The sequence below is a fragment of the Mustela erminea genome, chromosome 17 (genome assembly GCF_009829155.1).
Source record: "Mustela erminea isolate mMusErm1 chromosome 17, mMusErm1.Pri, whole genome shotgun sequence".
NCBI lineage: Eukaryota > Metazoa > Chordata > Mammalia > Carnivora > Mustelidae > Mustela > Mustela erminea.
In genome coordinates this window covers 67423592-67442644 of record NC_045630.1, presented here as the reverse complement: position 1 = coordinate 67442644, position 19053 = coordinate 67423592, and the positions used below count along the sequence as shown (strand labels likewise).

The 19053-nt window shown below is 48.0% G+C and overlaps 1 protein-coding gene across 1 annotated transcript; it reads left to right on the top strand.

Moving 5' to 3' along the window:
* Positions 1–13374: 13374 nt before the first annotated feature.
* On the top strand, positions 13375–19053 carry LOC116575720 (T-cell surface glycoprotein CD1c-like). Its single transcript, XM_032317138.1, has 6 exons — positions 13375–15259; positions 15729–15995; positions 16645–16923; positions 17128–17406; positions 17745–17835; positions 17979–19053. The coding sequence occupies exons 1-6, from the start codon at positions 15199–15201 to the stop codon at positions 17998–18000; spliced, it is 999 nt and encodes a 332-aa protein (XP_032173029.1). The 5' UTR covers positions 13375–15198; the 3' UTR covers positions 18001–19053.

Below are 19053 nucleotides of genomic sequence, written 5' to 3'. Positions count from 1 at the left end.
ATTTCCCCACAATAAAACACCAGCTCAGAAGTGTGTAAATTTCCCAGCTTGGGTACTGTGATCACCAGGGTCTTTGGCTTTCAGTCCCGTGGCTATGCTGCCCAAGACAGTTTGAGAAACTAACAAAAAGAAATAGTCATTGTCTCATGAATCCAAGAACAGAGTACCTTTTCCCCTTTTTCTTGGCATCATCATGGCATCATCATAGCCTCCTAGATGTTATTTTACTATTCTCTGGTGTGGTTCCACACTGATGTCATGAATGACCTGTTCTTTTCCCTGGATTTACTGCATTGTTTACTCATTATCAGTGAGTGCAGAGCCCACAGCTCTGCATCAGGAGCCTGAGCAAGCCTTACCGACACAGGTGTTTTGTCATGGGGCACATTACACCTTTGTGTGCTTAGGACACCAGTCAACCTGAAGCTCTGGGCTTCAGGGCAATTTAAAACACTGAAGTCACCTGGAAAGACAACAGAGATGCAGAAAATGTGGCACCAAATTGATCATGAACAGGATATGTGTTTACAGTGTCAGAATTAATACAGGAAGGCAGAAAGACATTTGGTTCAAACTTGGTCTGGAACACCTGTGGTTGACTCATGTCAGGTCACTCTAGCTGTCCATGAATAGTGTTAAGCACATGTGTCTGGGGCTTACAAATCAAGGTCAGCAGGTAGGCCAATCAGCACAGACTCCATGAATAATGAAGATGGACCCTCTGTGACCAATGACCCCCATCCAGTGGGAGTGGAGTCATCCATGACTAGACTTTAATGACTCTCGGTTTCATTAATTAACTGAGCAAACCATTCTCAAGCTCTGACCACGAAGCAGGGACATTCTGGGTTTCAAGTAGTGGGGAAGAAAAGGTCTTCCCTATCTTTATACCTCGAAAATTTTGCTTTCCTGATTTGATTATGGTGTTCATTGTTGTTTCTAACCAGTTTATTAGTCAGCAATTTATGTGAGTTGAACTAGGGGACAGAGACTTAGGGTTTTTTTGGTTTTTTGTTTGTTTTGTTTTTTTAGAGCTGAGAGTGGGGCCCATGGTTGGAAAATGTCCAGAGAGAACACATGCAGGCCCCAGACCTACACATTTGGCCATTTCTGGAAAATAACGTTGAGATGGGAGAGGTGGCAAAGGTGAAAATATGGGAATGGGAAGAGCAAATCATGGGTCATCTGCAATCTTCCTGCCTGGGTCAGACTGCTTGGCTGTTTCCTTACCTTCCAGTCCACCTTGTCACACTTGCATGGATATCATATGGATTTGGGTTCGTTGACTTCACTCTTATGTGTAACCTTGGGCTCTGATCAGCCTGAGGACATCAGGAGAAAGCATCTTTGTCAAGGTGACAGGCTAAAGGATGGACAGATAACCTGCCATTCAGGTCAGTCATCAGATAGATTCCATTTGTATCACCCAAAGTGATGGTTCAAGGCCAGGCACCTGCTCTCGGTAGCACAGGTCACACACAGCCTGATTTTTAAAAATTAATTAATTAATTAATTAATTAATTAAAAATTTTCTTTTCAGTGTACCAGAATTCATTGTTTATGCACCACACTCAGTGCTCCATGCAATATGTGCCCTCCTTAATACCCACCACCAGGCTCACCCAACCTCCCACGCCCTCCCCTTCAAAACACTCAGGTTGTTTTTCAGAGTCCATAGTTTCTCATGGCTCATCTCCCCTTCCAATTTCCCTCAACTCCCTTCTCCTCTCCATCTCCCAGTGTCCTCCGTGTTATTCCTTATGCTCCACAGATAAGTGAAACCATATGATAATTGACTCTCTCTGCTTGACTTATTTCACTCAGCATAATCTCTTCCAGTTCTGTCCATGTTGATAACAAAAGTTGGGTATTCATCCTTTCTGACAGAGGCATAATACTCCATAGTGTATATGGACCACATCTTCCTTATCCATTCATCCGTTGAAGGGCATCTTGATTCTTTCCACAGTTTGGCGACCGTGGCCATTGCTGCTATGAACATTGGGGTACAGATGGCCCTTCTTTTCACTACATCTGTATCTCTGGGGTAAATACCCAGTAGTGCAATTGCAGGGTCATAGGGAAGCTCTATTTTAATTTCTTGAGGAATCTCCACACTGTTTTCCAAAGTGGCTGCACCAACCTGCATTCCCACCAACAGTGGAAGAGGGTTCCCCTTTCTCCACATCCCCTCCAACACATGTTGTTTCCTGTCTTGTTGATTTTGGCCATTCTTACTGGTGTAAGGTGGTATCTCAATGTGGTTTTAATTTGAATCTCCCTGGTCACAGCCTGATTTTTATGGAGGATGTAGGAAGAAGAAATGCTCTGTCCTGTCCTGGATGATAAGGTCAGGGTATGAAGCCTGAAATAAACACAATCCTTTTTCAGCAGCGAGAAACAAGCCTAAGGAGGAAGCCTGCAAACAACAAGGCAGGGAAATTGTATGAAATTTGCCAAGAGTGTAGATCCCAAGTGTTCTCACTACAAGAAAGAAAAATAAAAGAAAAGAAAGAGAAGGAGAAGTTCCAGATGTGAGGTGGTGACCGAGTTAACTGCCCTGGTTGTGGACCTCACATCACCATGTACACATACACCAAACTTCCAGCGGCTACTTCATTTTATGTTTTTTAAAAGAAAATGGAAAATGAAGTATTCCAACATGTGATGAATGCTACATAAAATATTAATTTTCATGATTTGCTTGAGTAGACGTTTTCTTGACAAGTTCTGCGTTTTCCTTCTGAAATGCTGCATGCCCTCACTGGAGGCACTGCAGGGAAGGATGTGGGCATTCAGCTGCAGCTCCCTGCAGGCCCCATGTGTACCAGGCTCCTGTGGATCTTCAGGCCGTCCTCTCTGGGAAGTTGTTGGAGGATTTTCCTCAGGAGGACCTTCGTTCATGTCACGTCAGAGGCTCTGCTGCCCCTGTTAGAGCCTGCGAGGGCCCACATGGCCCAGGGTGCCTCCGAACCTTCCTTCCTGGGAGGCTAGAAAGCTGCTCACTGTCCATAGGTCTAGTGTTTATTTGTCATCATACTTCAGTGATACTGAAAATAGTAACAATAACAAAACCAAAGCATCAGAAAAGTGAAGGCAGATACAGAGACCCACAGAAGGGGCTGGAGCCCCAATGACTCTGGGCTCCCCAGTTCCATCAGCCAATACATTCCCCACATGATTTCAGCCCAACAGGGTGGATTTCTAGCCTTAGTGACCAAAAGCTCCCCTCTGATGGACGTGGACGTGGCCTCATGGGGACACTGGGATAATGTCTCTCTTCATCGCAACATTCCTCCTTGCTTCCCTCTTCCCTTCCCTGGATTCTTGAAAATGTTCCTCGAGCCCTTTTCTTTGATTGCTTTTCTCTTCATGTGTCCTCATCTTGTAACACTCACCCTTTTTGCACATTTACCTGCCCTCAGAATCAATCCCTGTCCTGGGTGTTTTCAAGGATTTCTAGCAAACCTCTGTCTAGGAATTGAGGTGTTGGGTCCGCTGCTGATCAGTGACTGGCAGAAATCCCTCCTCCAGGGTTTTCATCGGACATTTCAAAGGACGAGCTGCACCAGCACATGATAAATCGGGAAGCGTCATGGTCATGGCAGTTAAAGTTTCAACATGCAAGACATTTTCTAGAATTCGTCCTGACACAATATGTCCATCTATTCATTCATTCATTGATTTTATCATGTATTGAGCTTTTCCTATTGTAATGGTAAACATACTCTCTGTGAGTGTTTCCAGGGTGTATGAGAGGCAGCTCTGCGTCCAGGTGTTTAAGATAAAATGAACAATCTCTTCCTCCAAGCTTCTCCCTTATTTATGTTTACATTTAACCACCCAGAGGCAAACTTCAGACATCTTTGCAGCTTGTCTGTCCCAGCTTTTGTCTTTGCCAAGTTGTTCTGTACAAATCTGTGAAAACCATTTTTTCCCTACCCAAGGTGGTCCTCGTGAACCTCCACATGGGGTGCTGACACAGCTTTCCTCTCTCCCTGCAAGCAACAGAGGCTCTACCTCACCACAGTGGGCTCGTACGGAAGGGATGGACGTGTCCACTGGGAGAACCTCCTCACGGAAGGTTCTAGACTGTAGTATAAGCACGAGGCCAGTTTGCGATTGAACATGGGAGAAAGGAGAAGCTGAAATGTTAACTTTCTGGATCTGGCAGTTGGAAGGGGGGGCAGTTTTGTCAGACTCCACGGGGTGACAGGAAGCAGCTGAGAGAGTGATGGCGGCCAGTCCCACTCTTCAGACATGGCAGGTCCTAAGCATTTGGTTCCCACACTGTGTCCCTCTCCTGACTGTTGGACATAAAAGTAATGTGAATGAGTTGAAAGGTGAGATATTTTAAAATGTAAAGTTGGGTTGAATAGTAAAAGCGTGTTTAGTTAGTTAGTATTTGATCTTTTCTTAATTTATTCATTAGATCCTAATTTTGTTCTAAACTTTTTTTTTTAAAGATTTTATTTATTTATTTGACAGACAGAGATCACAAGTAGGCAGAGAGGCAGGCAGAGAGAGAGAGGGGGAAGCAGGCTCCCTGCTGAGCAGAGAGCCCGATACAGGGCTCGATCCCAGGACCCTGAGATCATGACCTGAGCAGAGGCTTTAACCCACTAAGCCACCCAGGCGTCCCTGTTCTAAACTTGTTAATGGCATGTAAGAGCTAGTTTTTTTTTTTTTTTTTTTTTTTTAGGCCACCATACATGTGACTAGATCGCTACAGTCAGCTTTGTACATGAGAGAAGAGTTAACTCATCATTGTGTGATCACGTTTAGGAATCTCTACATTTACAATTTATAATAATTTCATTATGAATCATTTGATTCTTAATTATTTTAATTGTGTGTGGTCACCTAAAACATAATCCTTTTCTTATTCTCACATGAGAGGAAGTTTACGTGGCCAAGTCCACAGCAAGCTGCAAACGCCCGGGGAATTTGTCCCTTCCAGAAAGAGTAAGAGTGAGCTTGAGAGGAAGGATGAGTCCCGGCGGTGAGAAAGAAGGGAAAGGACATTTCTTCTCAGATGAGGCCTGGACATGTCCGCACACAAACCCGTGCTTCCTCATTAGCAGGAAGGAAGGAGACACCACCCGAGGGCGTGTATCAGCAGAGTTAGTAGTAGCCTTTTTTGCCATGAAATCCACTTTCTGTGTGACTTTAGTATGGAGCTAGGTGCACTCACTGGAGAATCTGATCACTGCTGTGGTCACTACCTTTCAGAATAATTTGCTTATGCTTTGTTCCCTTTTCTGCAGTGACTTGTAACTTCAGCGTCTTCAGTGTTTTTAATGAGATGCAGACCGGGATGGTGAGGAAGGTGTGTAACTGGTCTCACACCCCTCTGTTTCTGCATTTGTTCAGTTTTAAATATTCTGGGCTTTTTAAAGACTGTAGTTTTCACAGTCTCATTGACAGATATTGCTTTTACGTTGGTGAGCACATATTCTCTTTTTCTGGTTCAAAGTGATTGTGAAGTAACAAGTGTTGGGGAAATTTATAGCTTCAAAACATTTATTTGTAAATAAGATGGATTAAAAGTATATGAGTTTAGATTTTAATCAGGAAGCTAGAAAAAGGACAAAATCAGTAGAATTTAGAAGGTAGAAAATTCATTTAAAAACACTAAAAATTAAAAGAAAAAACAAAGCAAACAAAAAAAAATTGATAGAAATGACTGACAACACCAAAGATGGTCTTTTGAGAAAATTCATAAAAATATAAAACCTCTCTCTGAACTGATCGAAAGAGTAATAAACATGAGAAAGTAGACATGTTACAAGAATGGCAGGTAGATTGAAGAAGAATGTGTTGTCTATGACTTATATCAACACATTTGCTATAGATAAAATTTTATCTTAAAAAATCCTAGAAGAGGGAGAAAGTCTGAATGCACCGTGCTTGCTAAGGGATAGGGGGGAGGGTCAGAGCTCCTGCTGGTTGTGCAGGGTCCTAGGTACAAACCAGACTCCAGATGCATTGTTCCAGGTAGAGAAAGGATAGGAAAGAGTCCAGCACAAAATCCTCAGGATACCAAAGCCAGCAAGGCTTTTCCCAGAAAAAGGTAAAACAATTATTAAATGAGTGACTATCCGCTTACCTCATTTATGCATACATACAGGGAAAGTAGGTATATAGACTCAAAGTATTTGCAAACAGAAACCAGTGTCAGATGAAGTGGGATTTACCCGTAGAATACAAGGACTGTGCCATTAAGAATTTCTTAATAGAATTACTTTAACAGATTAAGAAAATAAAGTCATGTAATCCTCTCCAGAGATATAGAAAAGGCATTTGGTGCATTTACATGTCCCTTCCGATAAAACCTGAACAACCCAGACCAGAGAGAAATGTGGCTGCAAACAGCCTGTATGACCACAGTTGATTCTGAAGGTTGAAATGCTTTCTAGTGAGTGGAGGACAAGACGCCCAGCTACCGGAGTATCTGCTCTTCTGTAGAAAATACTACAAGCCCTTCTTAACCCAGGAAAGCAAGGGAAATAAGGAGGCCTGAAAATAGAAACTAAAGAAAAATCATTGTGATTTGCAGATCATATGATTGTATATAAGAAAATAGAAAGCAAAATACTGGGAGTAATAAGAGAATTTAGGAACTTATTTAGATAAAAATTGTAAAGATGTCAAGAGAATAAGAATCTTTTTTTTTTTTTTGAGATGATATAATTTCTACCTAGAAACTAGTGGAGTAAAAAGCTAACAATTAGACCTACCATTAAAATGTAACAAGTTCTTTTTTTAAGAAAATATTTTACTTATATACTTATTTGAGAGAGAGAGAGAGTGCAAGCAGGGAGAGGGGGGAAGGGAGGCAGGGGGACAAGCAAACTCTGCACTGAGCAGGGAGCCTGAATGCAGGGCTCAGTCCCAGGACCCTGAGATCATGAGCTCAGCCAAAACCAAGAGTAGGACGCTTACCCGCTGAGCGCCCAGATGCCCAAAAGCATAATAAGTTCTTTAGGCACAAAATAAATATTAAAAAAAAGACTGACCATAAACACCAAGTGCTGCAAGTGCTGTTAAAAACAACAACAACAACAATATATTTTATTGTAGAAAGCATAAAAAATATAAAATATACAGAAGAAATTAAAAATACTTGTAATTATACCACTAAGATATTAACTAAAGGATATAACTAAAGGTTTTTATGTGTATATTTATGCATGCATGTATGCATATATATATAAATTTTCATTTTGAAATAAATGTCTTACATTGAAAAAAATCAACAGCACTTTTTTATGCAAGAAATAAGAACAAGTAAGATAAAATTAGATACCATTTATAATAGCAACAAATCTATAAAATAGCTAAGAATTAGCTAAAGAAAGAATATACGAGACTTCTACAGTGAAGTTATAAAAAACTATTAAAGATCATTAAAATATTTCTAATTAACTGGAGTAGTATAGATGTAGTTATAAAAAATTATAATTCTCTTTAAATTATTCTGTAAGTTTAGTAAATTCCTAATTAAGATTCCAGTTGGATTTCTAGAGGTACATAGTAAGCTTATTTTTTATATTATATAGAAGAATAAATGACTACAAATATCTAAGTCATTTTTGAAAGAATAGAACAAAGAATTATTGACAAAGGAATGAAGTCATAAATCCAAACACAACACTACAAACTTAGTAGCATAGAACAAAGCAGAATATTTTTACGATCCATTGGTGAGGAATTATTTCTTAAACTAAGTTCCCAGAGTGGAAACTGCAGAGCCTTGGAGAGAAATGGCCTATGGTGGTTGTGCCTGCACCCTCCCTACACACACACACTCTGCTGCAGCTACAGGGGCCTGGAGCTAAGTCAGATCCTGCCAGGCAAGGGTCCTGGGCTCTCCACCCTTAGGGAGCAGGAATGGGCATGTCCAGGAGGAGCAGGGCCAACACAGACGGTTCCACTGTTTTGGACATTGTCGCTTTCGTACCACAAAATGTATAAAGTGGATGGACTTCTTGGGAAAAAATAAATAAATAAATAAATAATAAAACCTGTTGAATTTTATTTCGCAAAACTAAGGCTTTCTGATCAACCAAGTATAAACTGAGTACAGTTTAATTCATAATAATAAAATTATATAAAATTATATCAAAATAAAAAAATAAAAAATAATTAGCTGAATAAGAATTAACAGTGGAAAATTGAGAAAAGTATTTGGAATTTTAAAAATAAAATGTGTCTATACCCAGATCACTATGGGGAGGTCTTTAGAACAGTGCTCAGTGAGTTGTATTAGTAAATGAAGCACGCAGCATAATACCTTTCATGGGAATTGAAGTCGTATACATCAGAGCACCCCATTTTCTAAGAACACGTAGAAACAGAAGGATTGCGCATCCATACGGGAGAATGTGGGGAGCAGAAGGGAATGGGCGGGAACACGAGGCGGTTTACAGAGGAAGTCTGCTCAGAGCAAGGGATACCGGGGGCCACGGATGGAGGAGAAGGCTTGGTTCAAGCCCCTGCACTTGAGTCTACACAGAAAACACAGCAGAGGAAAACCAACGTCGGAAATGTTTTCAAATTCAGTTCTATAGCATAAAGAGATGGGGTTGGGATCATGGATTGCACCAGGGATAAAACACTAAGGGAAAAAATAAAAATATATACTCTTATATAAAATATTTCCATTTCTAAGCAAAGAATCAAAATACATGAAACATCCAACCCTCTGGTTGAAAACATCAGGATTTTTGTGAACACCCGAGGCTCCAGGGTGGGATAAACTTCTGTATTTTACCTCTGGGTGGCAGTGGAGATTAGAGCAAAGCTTCTGTGTCCTTGTTCCTAAGACATTAGAAGCCCCCCAAATCAAGGGGTTTGCAAACCCATGCTTAGGTTCACAGTGACTTGTTAGCTGGTCACTGACATTCCTTACAAAATTATGCGTGTAAGACTGAGCCCATCAATCATAACACCGATTGAATCCAAGGGACTACACGGCAGGTAAAAAAAGATGAGGCCAAGGATGGGATAAATGTTAGCGAGCGTCTGATGCTCTGAACACTGGCAGGATGAGGGCTGTAAATTATGAGAGGGCTCCGAGGTGACGGAAACAGGGTCTAGAAGGGTCTAGAAAGATGCAGACTGGCAGATCATTTGGGAAGAGTACTGCTCTTCCTGGTCCTCAGACCACAAAGAAATCCCTCCCGTCAATTCTTAGAAGGAAGAAGCTACGTGGTGCTATGAAAACGCTGTTGGGGAAGTTGGTTCCAACAGCTGCACGAGTTTCCTAGGTCTGCTTCAGTCTCTTAAATGAAGCAAGGTGATCCCGTCAGCCGGCGTGTAAGAGAAAGTGCCCAGCACAACAGGATCTGGCCGGGTATGCCTCGCTCCCACGCTGTGGCGAGCTCAAGGGTTGATTGGACACTCTGCAGGAATGAGCATGTTGTCTCTGTTGAACCGAGGTCATGATTTTTGGCAGCAGTGACGTTTACACTATATACTCTAACACACACCTCATGTACCACCATTGTACATTATCTCTTAAATGCGGGGCAGTAGCCCGTAATCAGCTGAGCCATGGGTGGGACTGGCAACTGGACATTTCTCACGGCATTTGGAAATCGACTCAAAGACTGTCTCTTGAATCCTAGATTTGCTCCCAGGAGGCTGACGGCATATGGGAGTACCGAGATTCTTCTGGAGGTGAAATTTTGGGGCTACTCTAAGACAGAGGCACTTGCTGGCCTAATCATGACTCCTTCCATTCCCAGGGCACAACCAACACTACTTCAGCGAGAATGCCAGGTGTGACTTTAGGCAGGAACAAGTCCGAGACCTAATTTGGGTATAACGTGTCCGGAGAAAAGCACCCATGGTCTTTGAGCCTTGAGCAGTATGATTACCCATTACCTTATTCGAGCGAAACCGCTCGCCAACCGTATACCCATGTGCCTAAGTGGGCAGATGGATTGTCAAATGGGGTTCCACGGCTGAGACCCTGGTTGTCTCCGGAATCCATTTTCTGCTTCCTCTGGAATACATCAAGTCCCATTGATGAGCTGGGCAGGATCAAGGCTGCTCCCTGAGGCCCCCTGCGAGCCGCTGTGGCTGTGTGTCTGCCGTCTGACCGTGGACGGACCACTTCAGTGATGTGGAACTGAACTGGGGGGAGATGGGTGTGCTCAGCCTCCTCCTTTCTCAAGATCGCCGGCGGGACACGGGTTGGAAGGATGGATCCCCAGCAACCTCCTCAGAGGATGGGGTGACCTTCAGAATGAGGACCAAGCATGGTAAAGACCATAATAAGACAAAACAAAGCAAAACAAAACAAAACACACACACACACACACACACACACACACCAAAAACCCAAAACAAAAGAGGAAGCTAGCCACCAAATCCCTGATACAACAGAAGGCCACAGCCCTGAATTGCTCTTTCTGGTCTTTTCAGGAGAGAGGGAGATGCGCTATCTTTTTAAAGATAGTGCTAATTTGAATCTTTTATAAAATAAAAGTCAAATATGTACTTTCAAAAATATCCTTTAAATGGATATCCTCAGCCGTAGCTCGGCACGATATTTTAGTAAAATTAATACCATAAGCAGAATGACATTAGAATCCCAGTTCAATGGACTTGATTCCTTGTACACGTCAAAGGATTAAGGGACTTTTTTTTAAAAGAAAATGAACAGATGATGTCAATAGGAAGATGGTCATTGATGCAAGCCAATTGCCATTTTAAAATTTCAACCCTACATTTTAGGGTATAAAGTCAGTCTTTGCTTTGCATGGGAGCGTGGGACTGTACAGATTGATCGTGTAAGCCTCGCTCTTACAAAAATGTCTGGCTTCTGTCTGCAAAAAAAACATATAGTGCTGTCTGTATTTAATTGCACACAGAAATGGAAGGGCCAAGTGGTGAGGCGTGGGGCTTCCAGATCTCAGCCCGGGCGGCGGCAGGCCGTTGCGTGCGTGGAGGAGGAGCAGGAGCGGGAGAGGTGATAAAGGAGCGGCGGGGGCTCCGGCTACCGAGAGAACAGTGTGGACACAAGATGGGAAAGCGAGAAGTGAGACCCAGGAAAGGGAGAGAATAAACCTCTGTCGATGGAAATGAAGGCGCACCCAGGCCAGGTCAGACAAGGCTAAAGCTGAAGCTGGGTTAGAGAACATCGGCTTCTCTCCTCAGACGCGCCCTTGCATTCTGCAGGGGTCCTTGTGGGGTCGATCCTGCCCTCAGGGCTGAGGACGGGCCGGTGGAGGACAGAGCACAGAGGCAGCGCTGCCGCTGGGAGCCAGGAAGGGGAGAGCAACGCGGAGGCGTGTGCATGAGGAAATGAAAGGACCCCAGTAAAAGCCATGTGGTTGTGGGACGCAGCGAGATTTCTCAAACAGGGAAGTAGGCAGAGCCTGAGGTTTGGCCTGGAGGGGATGGCAGAGCAGGGGTACTGAGACCATGTGAGCTGGGCTCCCAGTGGGAGCTGAGGAGAGCTCTCTCCGAGGGGCCAGCGTTTCCGTGGAGGCGAACCTGGGGGACAGGCGGGGACGAGGACTTCTGGGCACCACTGAGGCAGGCAGAGGAGCCTGGGGACGGCTGGTGCCTGAGGGCCACCCTCTGACGGCGAAGACCCCCTGGCTGCATTCCGATGGCAGATGGCCCAACCCATCTCAGACGATCCTTGTGGGACGGCACGTACCCACAGGCACTCTCGCCCCCTCCTCTGCCCATGTCGGTATGAGACGGACGCACTCAGGTGGAGTCCAGAGTGTTTCTTGTGCAAGTAGCTGAACTATTTTAAGCACAAGCCTGATATGAGCTGTTAGGGTACAGAGTCGACCACCCCTCAATGAGACAGAGAACACTCTCAATAATGCGAGTCACACAGCGAGGTTTATTTGACAAGCTTAAGCTTGGGCCCAAGTATACCCGACACAGCAGAGTAGGGACTTGGACCCCGAGGCTAGTTAAGGCAAGGGCTTTTATGGGTCATTACAAGAGGCTTGGGGCTGGGGGAGGAGGAGAAGTTTCAGACTTTTCTGCAGTAGGCTGATGAGCTGTTGCCGGGCTGGTTACAGGGTTAGGTACTTTCCTGGAAGTGTGTACGGGGTTAGGTATTCCTGTTACTAAAGCAGGGTGGGGGTCTCTGGAACCAAAGCAGGGTGGGGGTCCCTGGGACTAAAGTAAAGTACGGGAAAGTTCAGCCCTTGGGCCTGAGATGGCTGCCCAAGCTAAGATGGCTGGACTTATGCTGACCCACTCTTACAGAGCAAGTTTACATTGATTTGGCACCAAGGCAGAGTGCCCAGTAGACGTGAGGATCCTGCGGGCTGCCCGGGTCACGCTCCAGCAGATGAGGATCGTGCGGGCTGCCCGGGTCACGCTCCAGCAGATGGGAATGAGGTCAGAGGGAAGAGGCACGTGAGGGGGCGGGGACCAGGCAGGGGACAGCCCCCAGGGACGCAGGTTTCCAGCTTCTGCTCGGTGCCTGGCTGGACACAGCCCCGTCTGGGCTGAGCTCTACCTGCTGGACGAACTTCCCCACATACTTCTCCTTTCCTTCAAACTCCGTATTCTTTTCTGGGGCGATCCCGTGGATGGCATCACGGGTGAGTCCAGGAGAGAAACGGGGTCTAAACCAAGTCTCCACGCCTCCTTCCCATGCCCGCAGGGTCATCCCAGTCTCCTCCAGCCTGTGCAGACTCTGGCAGCTTAGCCCAGCCTAATCCCACAGTCACCTTCCCCAAGTCCTTGAGACTAAAGTGCAAGACAGGGGCGCCTGGGTGGCTCAGTGGGTTGAGCTGCTGCATTCGGCTCAGGTCATGATCTCAGGTCCTGGGATCGAGTCCCGCATCGGGCTCTCTGCTCAGCAGGGAGCCTGCTTCTTCCTCTCTCTCTGCCTGCCTCTCTGCCTACTTGTGATCTCTGTCTGTCAAATAAGTAAATAAAATCTTTAAATAAATAAATAATAAATAAATAAATAAATAAAGTACAAGACACTTGATTTCCAGGGAATTCTCTCTTCCTGGTTTGCAGACAGCCGCCTTCTTGATATCTCCTCACATGACCTCCCCTGGTGCCAGGGGACAGGGAGAGAGAGAGAGGCAGAGAGAAGGCTGTTTCTTCTCGTGAGGTCCCCATTAGTGTCTTGTGTAAACAGTTACTTCTTAGTGGTCCCATCTTCAGACAGAACCATACTGGGGGAGGGTTAGGCCTTCGGTGAATGAATTTTGTTGGGGGAGGGGCACAAATAATCAGTTTATAACAAGACCGCTTCATTTGGGGTTCACTGCCAGCAGAACCACTTGGGTTGCACACGTCACGGGAAGTCGCTGGAGGCTTTATCAGAAGCGAAGCTGACAATCTGATGGACGATCTTGTGCTCTGTATCTCTGCCTTGTTTGGTTCTGAGCTCGGGAGGGGGGAGAAGGCTCGTTATCTGGGTCTACAGGTTCCATGATATAACCAGTATGGACGGTTGGGTTGCAGTCAGAAGGAAGCCTGAGGATCTCAGCGGCTTGCTTTCTGACACCGGCACAGAGCACGCGGCCTCTGTCTTGGAGCCGTCATCCCAGGCAGCGGCTGTCCGAGCTCTGCAGACCAGGTGCTCCGAGGCCAGCATGGGGTCTAGGTCTGCAACACCACACATCCTGCCGGCTGGACCTCTGTGGCCCTAACCCCCCTCCGCCCCAGGAGGGAGCAGGAGGGCTGTGTGTTTCCTACGGGGGAACGTGACAACCAGACAGCATCCTGTGGGCTGTGGCCTCCTGACACCAGAGATTGCCACTGACAAGGAGGTCCAGGGGACGATGGGATCTGGGGGCCGTGCAGGATCTGGGTGCGGCTGAAATCGTGGTTGGTGGTTCTTGGAGGAGTTTGTGGCACACAGAAATCGCCCCGTATCTGTGGTTGTCATAGAAAGAGCTCGCTGACGACGACTTCCAGCCTCACTACTGATGCTGCCAAATGTGGAAGAGAAGTGGCTGCAAATGAGATTTCAGTCAGTGTTCGCTGCGCTCGGTGAGTTCTGGACGTTATTAAACGGAGCTGTGATAACGTGTGGCTTGGGTCGTTAAAAGATGGGCGCGCGTTAACCAACCGGAACCATTGACAGATCCCCTGGCACTTCTCAGTGTATCTTCAAACACTCAGACGCCACTCCTCTTTGACAATGTGTTTTCGTCGGGTCACAGTCCTTACTGTCCGTGAGAGCGTTCTCAACCTCCCCTTGCATGGGTCGCCTGGAAAGCTGCACCTCTGACCACCCCCGTCCCTCGCCGGACACATTGTCCACCACATCCTGAGGCTGGCAAGGTCAGCCCCCTCCCAAGACTTCAAATTACGGACACCCCAGTGGCCAGGAGATCAAAAGGCCTCCCTGGTTCCTGCGCCTGGGACACTAGACCCTGAAATGGCAATGATCATGATGTGCTCCGTTCCTTGGTTTAAACACGCCCGTCTATCTCAGTCTGTTCACTCGCCTCCTAAGACAGTTGGTACCCGGCATGTGCTGGGCGACTTTCTAGTGAGTGAATATATGGTCTGAACTCAAGAGGAGGGCATCTGCTTTGTATTTTTGATGGTCTTATGCTCTGGGGTGGCTGCGCTTTCCTCTCTAAGGACAGTGGAGAACCGGCTACGGCTTAGACATGCGCCTGGACAGACGGCAGAGCCTGAGAGCCCCGGTCCTCCCATTTAAAAGGAGCCAGCGAGCTTCAGGGAGGGAGACAGGTGGAGGGAAAGAGGGGGCCGTGAAGATGCTGAAAAGGGCAAGAGGACGATGGAGTGTCCGGACAGGAGGCAGGAAGGGGCACTGAAGCAGAGCTGGTGGAGAGACTGGAACTCTGATCTGTTAGGACAAGCAGGGCTCGGCGACACCGCGCTGTTCCTGTGCTTTGTTGTAGTGAGATGTGAGTCTCCGAGAGGTACAGAGACCTTCCGGCGTCGCACACAACTTCGAGGAGGGAATCAGGCAGGGGGGAGGCTGAGGACGAGGAGAGCCGCTGGAAGCCAGGCTGGAGGACAGCTTTGGTCTGAGCTGGAGGGGAATTGAGAGCCAGAGTAGGAAGCTGGAGGTTGAAGGAGCAGCAGATCGTCTTTTGTTTCAATTAGCAGTCGGTGGGGGGCACGGCTTGTTGGTGGAAAAAGGAAGTCAGAGCAGAAACACCAAGGGGCAGGGCTGCTGAGAACAGAGGGAGCTGAGAATCGCCTGCAAGGGACATGCCCTCTCTGGAGCTTGTCCTGCTGGCTGCTCTCCTCCTGGCCGGTGGCGGCGCGGAAGGTAAGAGCTCCGCCCGCTGCCCAGTCCCTGGTCCGGGTGGGGTGGGGTGGGCTCGCCTCTCCCAAGGCAGGTCACAGTTCTCAGGTCACCAGAGTGCTCAGCCCTGAGGGTTCCGGTCTCCAGGTAAGGCTAATAACTCTCTGAAAGGACGCGGTGAGTGCGGGGCACCGGGTGAGGGAAATGCTGTCACTCGCCCCGTCATAACGCGTCTCCCTTCCTCCTTCTCTAATTTCCCCCGTTTCTCCCTCTCGCTCGCTCGCTCGCTCCTTCTCCCTCTGCCTCTGACTCTCTCCTTCTCTCTCCCACCTCTCTCTGCGGCTCTTTCTCTCCTTGCCTCCCTCCCTCTCTGTCTCTCGCTCTCTCCCCAACCCCACCTCTCCCATAACTGGCTCACTTTCCATCTCCTCCTTCCTGCTCGCCCCCTCTGTCCCCTTCAGTGACCCGACCCTCTACCCTTCTCTCCCCTCAGCCACCCAGGAGCACGTCTTGTTCGGCGTCATCCAGATCTCATCCTTCGCCAACCAGTCCTGGGCACAACATCGGGGCTCAGGTTGGCTGGGTGACATGCAGAGTCACGGCTGGGACAGCGAGGCTGGCACCATCGTTTTCCTACACAGCTGGTCTAAGGGCAACTTCAGCGATGAGGAGATGATAGATTTGGAGCTGCTGTTCCGTGTCTACTTCATTGGATTCACTCGGGAGACGCAAGAATATGCCGGTCAAATGCACTTTGGATGTGAGTTCAATCCAGTCCATGAAGGAAAGCCCTCAGGAAGTTCTTCTATTTCTGGGCAACATCCTCATGCCCTTCGGGACCACTGTTCTGTATTCCTGTCCTGCCATAAACATCTCCACGCATACACTTCTTGGGAGTCATTGCGTATGTGGACGCCTCAACATGTCCTGGACTCTTGCTTCTTCTGACTCCTTTTTTCCTTGTGTATTTTCATCTTTCCCCAGTGGTTGCCCTTCTGTGGTAAAACACAGAGACACACAGTTGTCCTCCTGCCTTAAACTGTGGTCTATTCCTCCATTCAGTACCTTCCAAGGTCTACGTCCACAACCCAACCCCCATTATGGCCCTGTCATGTGCCCCGGAGAGCTGTACCTGCGGCTCCTTCACATGGGCTCCTGCCCCCACCTTCACCCGCTGACCTGCAGCTCACCAGCATTTCCCTGACTTCTTTGAGTCAAAGTCTGAATTCTTGGCATGTATCCTTTACAGCCCCTTCCCCATCCCCCCAGTTCTCTTCCCTGTTCCTGACCGAACACATCCTTGGCCAATGCCCACACCCTATAGTCTTCTTGCTCCATTTTTTAATAAAGTTCTTATACTGCTTCTCTCACCCCCCCCCAATCTGTTTGTCTTTCTTCCTTCTTCCCAGATCCTATTGAAGTACAGGTGAGAGCTGGCTGTGAGCTACATCCCAATGACACTGTGGAAAGCTTCTTACAGGCAGCTTATGGTGGATCGCATTTCCTGAGTTTCCGAGACATGTCATGGGTGCCAGCTCCAGAGGGTGATAGCAGAGCCCAGAGTGTCTGTGACCTCCTGAACCAGTATGAAGGCATCAGGGAAACAGTGCATAAGCTCCTCACGCACACCTGCCCCCGATTTGCCTTGGGTCTCTTCGATGCAGCGAAGGTGGATTACGAGAGGCAAGGTTCGTACAGCCCTTTCCTCAAAGACTTTCCCATACGAGACTTGCCCCTTTCTATCATCCCTTTCAAAGTTGGAGCAAGGAAGAACTCAAGACAGATAGGGTTGCTGGGTACAAGTTTCCTAATCTTGTGCACACTGATGTGGCTAAAGACCCCTAAGCTGCATGTTAGAGACCCCATCTGAATACCTCTCATGCCTTCTCCAGTGAAGCCAGAGGCATGGCTGTCCGCCGGCCGCCCTCCCGGTCCCAGCCGTCTGCTGCTGGTGTGTCACGTCTCCGGCTTCCACCCGAAGCCCGTGTGGGTGACGTGGATGCGGGGTGAGCAGGAGCAGCAGGGCAGCCAGCGAGGCGACGTCCTGCCCCACGCGGACGGGACGTGGTATCTCCGAGTGACCCTGGATGTGGCGGCCCGGGAGGCGGCCGGTCTGTCCTGCCGAGTGAGACACAGCAGTCTGGGAAACCAGGACATTGTCCTCCACTGGGGTGAGAAAGAGCTGGGGTCTGCAGGTGTGCAAAGGTGGTTTTTGAGCATAGAGCTTAGGACAGAGGAAGGTCTCATGATGCCAGACGAGGTGGGAGCAGTATCAGGACGGAATGAATGAGAGTGACTTCAGGAGTGTAGGGACGGACGGGTGGAGCACGAGGGGCGCAGATGTGATGGACTTAGGCAGAGATGAGCGGGTGTGAGAGCACAGGGACAAGGCCGGTGGAAGACGGCGCTCGTACCCAGGGCACATGTTGACGTGGGGGGAAATCAGGGGGCAGAGCAGAAATGGCAGTGGGTGGAGCACGACATTGGTGTGTCTCTGCAATCCCCACAGAGCAGCACCTTTCCGTGTATTTGATCCTGTTGGCCGTGACAGTGCCCCTCATGCTTCTGGTAGCCCTCGTGTTGTGGTTTAAGAAGCGCTGGTGAGTCCTCTCTGTTTCTTCCTCTCCTCCCTGTGTCTTCATTCACACCCCATTCCTACCTCTCCTAGCTCTGTCTCCCAACACCCCTTCACCCTCCCTTGCCGCCTCCAACGCACCCAATAGCTCCCGTTTCTCTTTCTCAGCTCCTATCAAGACATCCCGTGAGCTGCCTCGCCATGCCTGCCCTGGGGGCCCCGGAGCCTAGGACCACAGAGGGATGGTGCTGTTCCTTCCATCCTCCATTTAATTTTTTTCTCTGTTTCTGCTTTATAGTCACTTGTTCACATGAACAAGTTTTGTTCTGTACCTGTGTGGAATGTCTTCCTTGTCTTCTCCATCTGTTCATAGTCCTCCTCTTTGGAGGCCCGTTCGGATTCCATCCTGCAAGGTGTTCCCTGACCTGCAGGTGGGGAGCCCTTCGACTCTGCTACAGGTGCACCTCATTTCTACGCTGCCTGCGGTCACTTAGCTTCCAGGGTGCAGGCTCCTGTGGGACACGGTCACGACGAAGGTTCATTTCCTGTGTGTAGTACACGCTCCGTGAAAATCAGACCCAAACAAACGGAACCCACGTTCGAGTCCGTGTCGTGCTGGTGGACTTTCTTCGTGATGTTCCTCCCTCCTATGGCTGTAGCATCGGAAGGGCTGACACTTCCTTCTTGTCCCGGTGTTTCGGAGTTGGTCCAGAAATCCCACATTCCTTTTGCTCCTTCATCTTCTCCCTAACTCTTAAGGAAAAATGCAGGTTACAAATCTTTTCCTGGCTTCTCCTTTGTCTGTGCAAAACTGCATGTCTGGCCACGGATAAGCAGAAAACTGTGACCGGCTTTGCTCTCTCCTTGGTATGTGTGCAACGTTCCACACCTCCAGGAATAGGCAAGAGCTCGAAGTCCACCACGGCAGACTCATTTTCCTGACGTCTGTGAAGCTTCAGTGGGTCCAGTTTTTGTGTCAGCTGGAATCGCAGCCGTAGGCAACAGTCGCGTTGACCTTTGATTCCTGCCACCGACTGCTGTGTTTCCTACAAACTCCCCGGGCTCGGGCCTCCTCTGTGGAGCTCCAAATTTGGTCTTCCCTTTTGGTGGCAGCAAGACTGCAGGTCCTCAGCCTCTGGGATCACTGTGCGGGGGGCGAGGGCGGGAGCAGTTCTGGGCTGGGTCACCCTGTTTGCTGCCCATGAGGGCACAGCAGTTTCTGAATAAAGTACTTCTCAATCTG

What these genes read in the sequence shown, in the direction of transcription:
- LOC116575720 (XM_032317138.1), top strand. Translation starts at nt 15,199, where the DNA reads ATGCCCTCTCTGGAGCTTGTCCTGCTGGCTGCTCTCCTCCTGGCCGGT. An exon ending in GGCCGGTGGCGGCGCGGAAG is followed by an intron (nt 15,260 to 15,728) that starts GTAAGAGCTCCG and finishes CTCTCCCCTCAG; the next exon opens with CCACCCAGGAGCACGTCTTG. An exon ending in CGGTCAAATGCACTTTGGAT is followed by an intron (nt 15,996 to 16,644) that starts GTGAGTTCAATC and finishes CCTTCTTCCCAG; the next exon opens with ATCCTATTGAAGTACAGGTG.